At 38.6% G+C, this 10,954-nt stretch overlaps 2 protein-coding genes across 16 annotated transcripts in view; one reads left to right on the forward strand and one right to left on the reverse strand.

Annotated features, from left to right (window-relative positions):
• LOC124303758 (pleckstrin homology domain-containing family G member 5) overlaps positions 1 to 10,954 on the reverse strand; it is a 166,475-nt gene that overhangs the window by 34,616 nt on the left and 120,905 nt on the right. The gene's annotated exons all lie outside the window — the stretch shown is intronic.
• LOC124303761 (27 kDa glycoprotein-like) overlaps positions 10,522 to 10,954 on the forward strand; it is a 38,355-nt gene continuing 37,922 nt past the window's right edge. Inside the window, exon 1 of one of the 4 annotated variants that reach the window (XM_046761387.1) lies at positions 10,522 to 10,719. In XM_046761387.1, coding sequence (XP_046617343.1) covers positions 10,677 to 10,719 — 43 coding nt within the window. In that variant the 5' untranslated portion in view covers positions 10,522 to 10,676. The remainder of the gene's footprint in view (positions 10,720 to 10,954) is intronic. The other 3 variants (XM_046761382.1, XM_046761386.1, XM_046761377.1) reach the window with 3 other exon arrangements.

Consider the following 10,954-nt stretch of genomic DNA (forward strand, 5'->3'; position numbering starts at 1 on the left):
CTTGGAGTTGGTAAATATTGGTGGCCGGTATTTGCAGTTTTTTGAAAATACCTTCAGAATTCCACCAACGACTTAAATGTGAAGGTATAGGATTAAGTTCATTCATTTGACAGGAAGTTCCATTCCTGAAAGTTCTTGATGGCTTCCATGTCCGATTTAGAAAAAAACAATGGTAACAAGAGATGGATGCTTCTGGATAATTTGGGTTGAAGCTTGGATAGAGACTCGGTTCGTTAATTTCAGGGGATACAAGGCACGGCTATACAACATCTTACGTGATAATCATAACGATTCAAGTTCATTAGCTTTAGTGTTTGCAATTTGTAATTTTGTAGTTGTAAGTGCGAACGCACGTTCGTCCAGCATCTACATTTGAAGACGTGCTAGAGCCATGAGAAACGTGAAAATTGAACCATCTCACGAGGCTTTTCCATCCAGTCTACCACCATTCAACTGCAGGTGGATTAATTATGCTCATATGACCCGAATTTGACCTAACTAATGAAGTATAGATACAAGAGCAATTTTTGCTGCTGGAATCAAACAAGATTCGCAACGAAGGCGGACAAAATGGTTCATCATGCCCGCAGAAGCTGTAACGACGACCACGCCAGAGCATAAACTTTAAAATATTGTCTTATCGTACGATTTGCACTGTGATAATCTAAGAGACCAATAAAATTTCATCACGCATCACGTACGACCGATGATTCGCATCATCAAAGGGCGTTGATGTTGCTTCCACTACTTTAATCAAAGTTCCCGATAACTTGTTCCTGGAAATGTAGTGCGGTGGGACATTTGATTCGTAGAGTTTGACAACGTTTTCGTTCGCTTATTTATTAACATGATTGTAATTTGTATTAAATGGACAATATTCTTAAAATGTATCATCAATCCTCAATCAATTCTAACTATGCAAGTTCGGTTGTACAGCTGTAGACCTCTTTGTCTGATAATTTTCGTTTTACATGGTATACTGGTATGCTTCAAGTTCTCAGTACAGATTACTGTCGATGACGTCAGCCGGAAAATTATCGGGTTGTTATAATCAAATTATTCTCCATCAACAATTTTCATTATCATTGTCACAGACCCGATCCACGTTCGACGATCAATTACAATCTATATAAATAGCCAGCCAGTACTGAATTTGAAGTGAATTATTCACGAGAGTTGGACCAAAGAAGAATTGAAGCAGGAACGCGGTGATTGAAAATTGTAATATCAAACAACGTAAAATGCAACACGTAATTCATGGGAAGAGTTACGCTCACTTTCACCGAATTCATCCAAAATGAAGATTCTACCTACTCTTTTCATTACTTTCGTTACTGACGATCTATCGTACTTCACAATAAACTTCAACGCAATTATGTATCATGTAATGAAATTTGAGACAGTAAAAAATCTGAATGAATGTCGTCTTGAGATTCTAATTTCAGGTCCAAAGGCTAGTTTGCTGTTTTTTTTTAACCAGTGACTCATCTGTTTCCATAAGCGATTGTTTCTTTTCTGAAAATTGATCACGCGAATTACTGTAACAGGAATCTCAAACTCCAGCTGGGCTCAAGCACAACTTTTAACTAATAATGAAGGATTCGTAGTGCTAACCTGCATGAATATCTTGGGGAGAGTGACTTCAGACACCTTGACTTTGATTTTGCGCAAAATTTTGGAGAAATAGTAACCTCGAATGTTCGTGAAACAAGTGCGAGCTTTTAATCTGATTCCTTCTATTGTCTTATTAAATCTATTCAAAGAAAGGATCAAAAGCTGTGTGTAACAATTTTCTTTCTGATAACACCGACCTAAGAAATGTAACTTTTTATTTCCCCTCAAAATAATGACGCGTTTTTCTTAGACATTTCACTGGATGATCCGACTCCTGAGTATTCCCGCTGGCAATAATCAGTTGAGGTACAAACAACGAGTACAAGATACAAGGACCACTCTCGATAATGCCAGACGAACCGCGAATAGTGATCCGTATCATTAATTTCCCACAGGGATAGGAGCTTTCAATGTCAGAGATCATAATAATAATAATCATGATTCAACTTGATCGTTTATCTCGCGAAAGATCGATTAGAGTGAGACGGGCAAGGCTAAGAAGCGAAGATTGGAGGCCGGGATGAAAAACCGGGAAATTCGAATAAATTGTGAATGAAAAAATAATGAGGGGGGGGGGGGGGACAAAAAGTCCGTTCATTCATTACGCTTCAAGTCCACCGGTACCAGCATTTTACGTTCTATTGAAAAGAAAATTTTACTCTATGCGTAATTGCATGGAACTGAACTTATGAACCTATGCAATACGACACAGATATATTTGCCTTCGTCTATTTTTTGATGCAAGCCTATCAGATTTGCACCAAAGCACAACTGATGTGCGATAAATAACGAATAGATATAATAGATAATATTCATTTTATCAGAATTTTGAAGCGCTGGAAGAGTCGATTTTTTAATGGACTTTGTTTGTTTTTATCAAACAACTTGATAAATGGTTCATGCTTTTAAAAACATGCCTCAATGTTGTTCGAAGAAGAAGTTTTAAAATGATGCGTCAATAAATTTGAATACAACTCAAGTTGTTTGTAATATCATTCTGATAATACACTTAACTATTCATCAACACTACTATCGATCGATTATTCGAGGTCAGGCTGATTTTTGCGTAAAGAAATTCTTGTCTTTCCAATATCGGACGTTCGGTAATCAATGTACACTGTTACCCATAATACTCCGCAACGTCAGCTATCCGCGCAGCAATCTTCAATATAAATTCTCATCGCTGCCATGAATTCTTTTTTTTTTGTCGATTCGGTCAAACCTTGCTTGGCACAAGAGGAATTGCAGAGGGTTGAAAAAATCCGTAACAGTGCAATTTCTATCATGAATCATGTTTGCGAAAATAATGGAAGTCGTATAATGTGTAAGTCAATTCACCAATCGCAATGATTGAATATTTTACTTAACAACTACTATTATATTCATGCAGTACGTGTGACTGAATAAAGTCCGGGTAAAAGTGCCAAGAGGATAGAATTTCCTTCCAATTTGTCGATGGAAACACGATTGGAATCGATTCAATCATACGTAAGTCTGTATATACAGCGTTTCACATCGTTGTAGCATTTTGGGATACCGGTGGCTTTGAGTGTTTACTCCAGGATTCAAAGGCTGTAAGAAATTGTGATTCAGCTCGAAGCGAGACCGTTGATTCGTTTGGTCAAGTATGGAGAAATCGTAGATTGGTGAATTCGGATGCAGAAGAATGCAGGTGAGAAAACCTCAAATCTTCAGAAACGATGATCATATATTTTAACATATTTAATACGTAACAACTACTTAAGTTTGTAATCATAGATTGATGTTTCACTCATTCAACAGGAAGTTCGAGTCATTCCGAGTCTGCATTCTAAGACAGCTGAAAAGTTGCGAGCAAAAAACACCTTTGCACGTAACGACTGATATTCTGAATTTCACCAAGACAGAAATCGGCTGCGATAGTTTACTTCAGGCACAGGCGTCAGCACCAGTTACGGAAAACCATTTCACAAGGCCTTCAATCCGATTCCTCTAATAGCCTGTAACCAGGACATGCTGTCATTTTTATCCAACTAATTTTTACTGCCTGCGCATTTTCAGCAGCTATACAGTGTAAATATTCTAACGAATCAATGTAAAGTGAGAAATAGAAGTTGTAGAATTTTTCTCTTCGATCTATTCTCTGCATTAAAATTCATCGCCCTCTAAAGTTACTTTTCGCCTTTTAACTTGAAAGTAAACTTTGAGGGTAAACATTTTCTAGGCGTGTTTGGCGATTAGTTGCAAGTTGCGTTGGACTATATTGCCGGCTTACGAATGATTCGACACCTCAGAATTACTGACGGTGACTATCAATTTAGGAACAAACAACGATGACAAGAGATGGATACCTTTGGGTAATTCGGGATGCAACATGAATAGAGACTTGGCTCGTTAATTTCGCGGGATAGAAGCTTTCGAGGGCACGGCTATCGAATGCCTCGGGTTATAATCATAAGTATCCAACTTCATTATACATAGTGTTTATAGATCTAGCGGGAGACGGATAGAGTGAGATGGGCACTTACCGAAGTGAAAAGAAGATTGGAAGGTCGGGGTATAGAAACAAGCTCAAGGAAACTCATCAACATTGTCCGAAATAAAAAAGAACACAGCTCGCAAGCACTGCTGCATCATTCTTTCAAGGAACTTACGCACTTGTATTTTCCTAATATTTCCAAATGCCGAAGGCTCTAATTTATGATGAGTCGGCACTGTATGAGTTAATAATTAATAATTGGTACACGTATTCAAGGACCAAGCAACCAATTTTTTACGGCAAGTTCCACGGTTACTTTCGAACACAAGCATTCGAATCGATCGAAAACAAATTAACCGGATGACGGATGTATGGAATAACAAGCAGAAGTTTAGTTTCACTCTTACGTGATTTGCTAACTCCATTAATCGCAGTCCCCGATAACTTGTTCCTAGAAACCCGGTGCAGTGGAACATTTGATTCGTAGAATTTGACGGCATATTCGCTCGCTTATCAACATCAGCCCGTGACGCGTGACCAGCTCTGAACCGTTTGTTGAATGAACTCGAGTCCCAGGGGTGAATAAATGTTTTATCTCGTCCCAGGCGGCCGGGTGTTTCATCCTGCGAGCTCCACATCCGGGAACCTCAATCACACCAGAGATACAGGCTTATCGTAGCTCGTGAGCGGAAAGCAATTGAGAGGAAAGGCAAAACTCCTTTCTGGCTTGTTCGCGAGAAAGAGATAGAGAGATTTTACCCAAGTTACGGTGGTTCGAATCACCCGGACTGACCCTCGTATTCATTTCGCGGCTGAGCATTGGCCCCTTCTTTCCAAACCCACAACATTTGAACCCTGCACGGGAAAATGTTTCGCCGCAATAATTCGTCTGAAATTTATTATTCCTCACTCCAGCGCAGCGGTCTGCGATCTTTTTCGGATTATTTGGCGACCCCGCGAATCTCGTTCCAACGAAACCTCCCGTCAATTTTACCGATACCTTTTTCCCGCGTATTCCGACACGGCAATCATTAATTCTCTCTTGAAGATCGAGTTGTCACATTCGGCGCTCTTGACTATCCCACCAAAGTTCACTGAAATTATGACCCACGTTTTGTCCAGGGTCAAATCAGTCACCGATCACCCATCGTTGACTGACTGTCTTTTTTCATGGATAGAACCAGAGGTAACTATGGATGATCGAAGATTGTTACGAAAATTGACAGTTTCGAATGTACACGCGGATAAGAGAATGAAAAGGAAAATCTAAAAATAACCAGAGTAAATGGTTCAGAACCGTCAACATCTCGAGCTGCAAAATCGTAACAACGTCGAGGAGATGAGGATAAAAATGTTATCTTGATAATTGTCCTCTTCTGCGAATATCGTCGGATCCAAAGCTTTATCATTTTCCTGCGTTGCGTCAGTTCTCGGTAGCCTGTAATTCAATAACAGAACTGTTTTCGATCAACAAGTTTAACTATCACTGACCTACGGTCTCGGATCACTTTCTCGATGACGAACAGCAACATATAGTAGGTAACCGGCTGCTTCTGAATTTGCAATCACTCGGACACTGTACTTTAATTAAAGAGACAGTGAAACACGGACGGTGATTGAAAGTTCAACTCAACTGCCTCCCATGATTTACTGAACGAAAGTTCTGAGTACCTTGACCAATTTTTCTGAAAATAAAGATTCTTGATACTAGCCAGTTATCTTATTTGTATTTTTGGTAATAGTTCAACCGTCCTATTATAGAATTTCGCAGTATTCATTGAACAGTCACACCGATTCAATTCATGCCTGTGCTCTTCAGCAGTTGCAAAGTTGCGAGCAGCCGTCCTTTAAGGTTGTCAACGACATTGTCAATTATTACCAAGAAATAACAGGCTGTAAAAACTTACCGAATACACATACATCAGCCTGTGATGCTTGTCCGAATATGGTCAAAGTACGGATCCTGACTGCTCAATGTTTTTTGTCACCAGATTTTGGTACTGACAATCAAACTTTATCCAATTACTCAATTGTGAATATTCTAATGCAGCTGTTTGACGTAAAAACAATAATAAATCTACAATTGGCAGACATGTAGCTAGCATATTGTAACGTTTTGAGACGTTTCAAAATAAACATGGATTCGCGAGCTTTTTTAGTGAGTCAAATTAAAGGCGCAAATAAAATTTTATGGAAAAGCTTTGATAGCAGAGAACGTGTTTCTAGTTTAAAGTCTGAAACAAGACTGTTTTTACAATAATGTTGGTTGACGCAGCAACCTTATTCTTTTTGAAGCCGTAAGAAGTTTCATCCTTTGTAACAATATGAATAAACCAGAAAGGCACAATTCACTGTTTATAAACAATCATTTACTCTCCACGAACCAGTCATTGCTGTTATGAATATTTGTCCGAAACATTCATAGCGTAACAGAGGCGTGAGCGACTAATACTTATTTCTTCGAATTCGAGCAATGATAATTTAATACGTGCAATAATTCAAAAAATATTCCAAGCTCAATGTACAGCGTTAATCGCGGTTCCACGTAATCACGTTTAGCGTTTAATATCACTGAGCTATATGTATAATACTTCCTTGAATTTATAATACTGATTAATGCTTAAAGGTTTTTTCCTCTACTGGCAACCGCAGGATAAGCAATCGGTAAAGTGTTTTGCTGTAGTTAAATTATATTTCATCATAGTTTTATCAGTGTAAAAAACCCGGGTCACTTGCTTCACGATAAACCAAAGTACACAAATTCTCCAGTCGCTATGGAATCCAGAGTTATTCTAATCTAATCTAATGAAAAATAAAGTCTAATTGCGTAAACTACGCAGCCCGTTTCACGCGGTTAAAGTTGTAAAGATATTCACCTGTATTCTTCAAAATGTAGTTCCTGGGTGCATTGGTATTCGTTATGGCTGTTGGTGAGTTGTTCGATTCAAATAAGCTCACACGAACTTATTGATCAATCTATCCGATCAGAAAATTAAAGAACCGCACGAGCTTCGCTTCTGTGAGATTTCAGTTTCAATCCAAGAAGCGGATCGGTGATCCAGTTATTTTAACGAATAGTTTTACTCGACGATCATCCTTTGCCACAGTTCGATGTCAGTATGGAAGAACGTGACATCTTGAATAGTGAAAGAAGAACGTGACATCTCGACCGAGGTGAAATTTTTCATTGATACGACACCGGAAATTCGGATGTGTGAATTACGAGAAGCATTTTTTTCCAACAGAGTCCAATTTTCCAATTGTTTCGATCATTTTCTCATTTATTTAGCCTTCGTAATGAAGAACCAGACACTTTCACATACAATCGAACAAACAAATATCCTTCAATTCTAACATATTAATTACACTGAAATTTTCAATTCATTAAACGAAGACAAAAATTATATACATTACGGAATTGGAATGATATTTACACAGAACCCTACATTGGGCTTGCAGAATGGTCGGAAGCAGCTTGGTCATAAAATCAAACTCGTTACTAAGGTTAAATAAATGATTAAATTATTAATACAATGATTGAATCTGTTGGTAAACAATGCTTCGTATAATTCATGCAACCAAAATTCCAATGCCCTATCAACGGAAAATTTGACCTCGGTCAGGATGTCACGTTCTTCTTTCACGAATTAATATTTTGAACTATATGTGCGAGAACAATGGACGTCGTGCCTTGTGTGAGTGTATTCAATGTCTGTTGCAAGTGAGGAAAAAAAAAGAAAAATTCTTGTGTTTTGCTGAGATATGATCGAAATATTCTCAGGTCATTTGCTATTTACATATTTATTCACTTTGGATTCATTTGGATTCACCCGTACTTAGATCTTTACAGCGTTTTGGGTTTTTTTCAGCATTTTGGAGGGTGCGTGGCTTTGATTGCTTACTCAAAAAAAAATACAGCCGTAAGCTCTTGTGTCGCAGGAATTTCCAGTCCAGGCGATTCGGCTGCCGTTCGTACTGTTGACGAAATTGGCGAACCGTGGAGTTATCCATCACCGGGTCTAAACTCGGGACAATGCAGGTTGGCAAAAGTTAGATTTTTGGAAAATGTGGAAAAGTTCTACTACTCGGATTTTTGCACATATACTTTAACCGTAAATCAATTAATCAATCACGAATTTTTGATTCAACAGGAAGTTTGAGACATTCCAGAACTGCTTACTCGGACAGTTGGGAACGTGCAAGAAGAAAACACCTTTCGATGTAGCGAACGACTTTCTCAATTTCGAGAAAACAGCAACTGTCTGTGATAATTTACTAGCAACGGAGGCGTAATGGGGGGAAGTGAGATCATGGGGTGAAGTAACCTTGTGAGGCTTTACTCGACGTTTACTATAAAAAATCATGAAACTGAAGAAACATTCATCAAAGTAGGATTGTATGGAATAAATTATGTAAAATGTCACCTTCGTTCCTATAAAAAAAATTGTCAGGAGTAATTTTCATATGATTTTTTTGTAAGAAATACCCGAATACTTATACATCATGTATAGCGTACGAATTCACGCACAGACGGAGGAAAATGATCCGTGCGAATCAATCGACTATGATCATTCGTGGCACATTTCTAATAAACGTGTGTATTCGTGAATAGAAAATGTCTCGACATGAATATTTCAAGTATTTTCAATGAGTAGCTTTAAATTCTGATAACCTAATCTTGGTAGTGAAAATCCAATTTAAGATCTATGGAATGAAACATTTCATTTCGTACACTTGAACATGACTCCTGTATGAAAGCGAGTATTTCGAATTCAGAGCAACAGACTAGATACAAGACATAATAAGTGAAAAGATATGGGTACGAAAATACAAGACTCTTCTGACAGGGTATATTTTCAAAACTAAAATCTTGGTGGCGATTCTGAGTCGCTTATTCCGGATCGAGGGGTCGGTAGAGAAATCCTCGGGATAACTTAAGAGGAAGAAGGTGGAAAAGATTTGGCGGTCGAGTGTGTATAATCAAGGGCGAGATAGAGCGAGAGAGACAGGGGAGGATATACCGGAAGCCGACAAATAACTCGGACTGTCCTCTGCTCTGCAGATGCGTCGGCAAATTCGGTTTCGAGGCGAAATCAAGTGCTCGTAACGCACCCGCTGTTGTGCGAATTCCGCCGTGAGTCGCGTCAGCCAGAGAATCCGACCGAATTAACCCGCGACAAGACTCGCGCGTCGATATGTCGCGGTCAGATTTGTGAAACAGTTTTCTGCCGTCGTTCCCCTTCCTTTCTCATCGATAAACCCGTTATTAGCTAAAATCCATCCCGACACGAATCTGATGGCCAAAGTTTGCAAAGTTTAATAACGAATTAGCGGTGGGGAAAGAATTTAATTCTCTCTTCGCTGCGTTAGTACACGGAATAAAACTGCAGCGTTATACGAAACTTGACACGATTTTTCAATTACTTACATTTTTGTTTCAGCAATGCGTTGTCAAGGCCGGCAACAAGTTTTGCTTAAGTATGAAGCTTGTAATGATTCAAATATAACCGCTCATTGTACACGGCACGATCGGATGAGGTGAGACCCAGGGAGTGGGGCACCTGGTCGCAAATTTAAGGAGAAAATTAGGTGACTTGGTCTACGTCTCTCCAGGGAGAAGGAGGTGCGGAGGTTTTCCTCTCTGAAAAGAAATCGTAATCGATCCAAAATCGACCAATTAAAAATAATAAAGTGAATCTAAACTACGAGGACATACCTATTAAATTGAAAATCAAACACTCCAAAACCCAAGCCCAAATTTAAAACGAGAGGATATAGATCGAGAAATAATAAAAGTGCAATGAACAAATATAGTGCCTTGACGAAAGACGGTTATTAACAATTATTTATAATCCCAAGCATATCCACCAGTTTTAACCGTATACACTGTTTTAAACCATATACACCTGGAATGAATGAATTGTGGAATGGATGATTGAATGGATTTTAAACCTAATGACGGCTCATGCGTGGATATATTTATAAATAAATTAAAGTTTTCACTCTACTACTCATAGTTTATGAAAGATTTTTAATATTGATTTCGAATAATTTTTAATTTTCAAATAATCTTATAATACCTCGATCGAAGAACACGAGTACATGCATTTCACGTGGAATGTTGTGGAGTAACACGATTCTGCGTCTCTGTGATTTGCAATCCATAAGTCTGACATTTTGTAAAACACGCACCGCCGACACTAACTGTATATTTTACGTATAGTTTACGTGTAGCGATAAGACAGAAAACGTTTTAATTCGAATGTACGAGGAAAAACTTTGGCGACATCGGGTGATGTTGCCGGAGATCAAGCGAACATTCACTTAGCTGTTAATCCGATGCCCTGTACTTTGATAATAGCACAGGTCAAAGCTGTATCTTCGTTGAAACTGCTAGCCGTCAGGTTTGGATATCTTGACCTCTGTGTGGATTATACGATTAGCGTGTATGTATAAAAGCTGGTTACTCTTCAATTCAAAGTTCGTTATCGACTACAGTTTGACCACAGAAGAAGTTGGTCTCGGTTATTAGGATTCGTAACGACGTGAGTTTCAGTACTGAATTCGTTAGGCGTAGTCAAGAGTCTTACTTCTGGTTGTCACGATGAAGATTTTCGTTGCATTTTTATTCGTTCACCTGATTGCTGGTAAGCCAACTTGTGAAACTATACGGCAAGACAAGCAGACTTGAACTCGATCGAATTTAGCTTCAACTGCGACGTATAACTGTACGATATAGTTTTGAGCATCTCAGAATCAAGTGACTGACGGTTCTAGCATCTAATCTATTGAATACTATTCAAGTTTAAGTTATCAACATTCGTGATTTTTTACTAGCTAGTAAAATAAGCTGTTCCAATATTTGGTTGTTGTTTCACCTTC

Source organism: Neodiprion virginianus, chromosome 4, assembly GCF_021901495.1.
Source record: "Neodiprion virginianus isolate iyNeoVirg1 chromosome 4, iyNeoVirg1.1, whole genome shotgun sequence".
Lineage (NCBI taxonomy): Eukaryota > Metazoa > Arthropoda > Insecta > Hymenoptera > Diprionidae > Neodiprion > Neodiprion virginianus.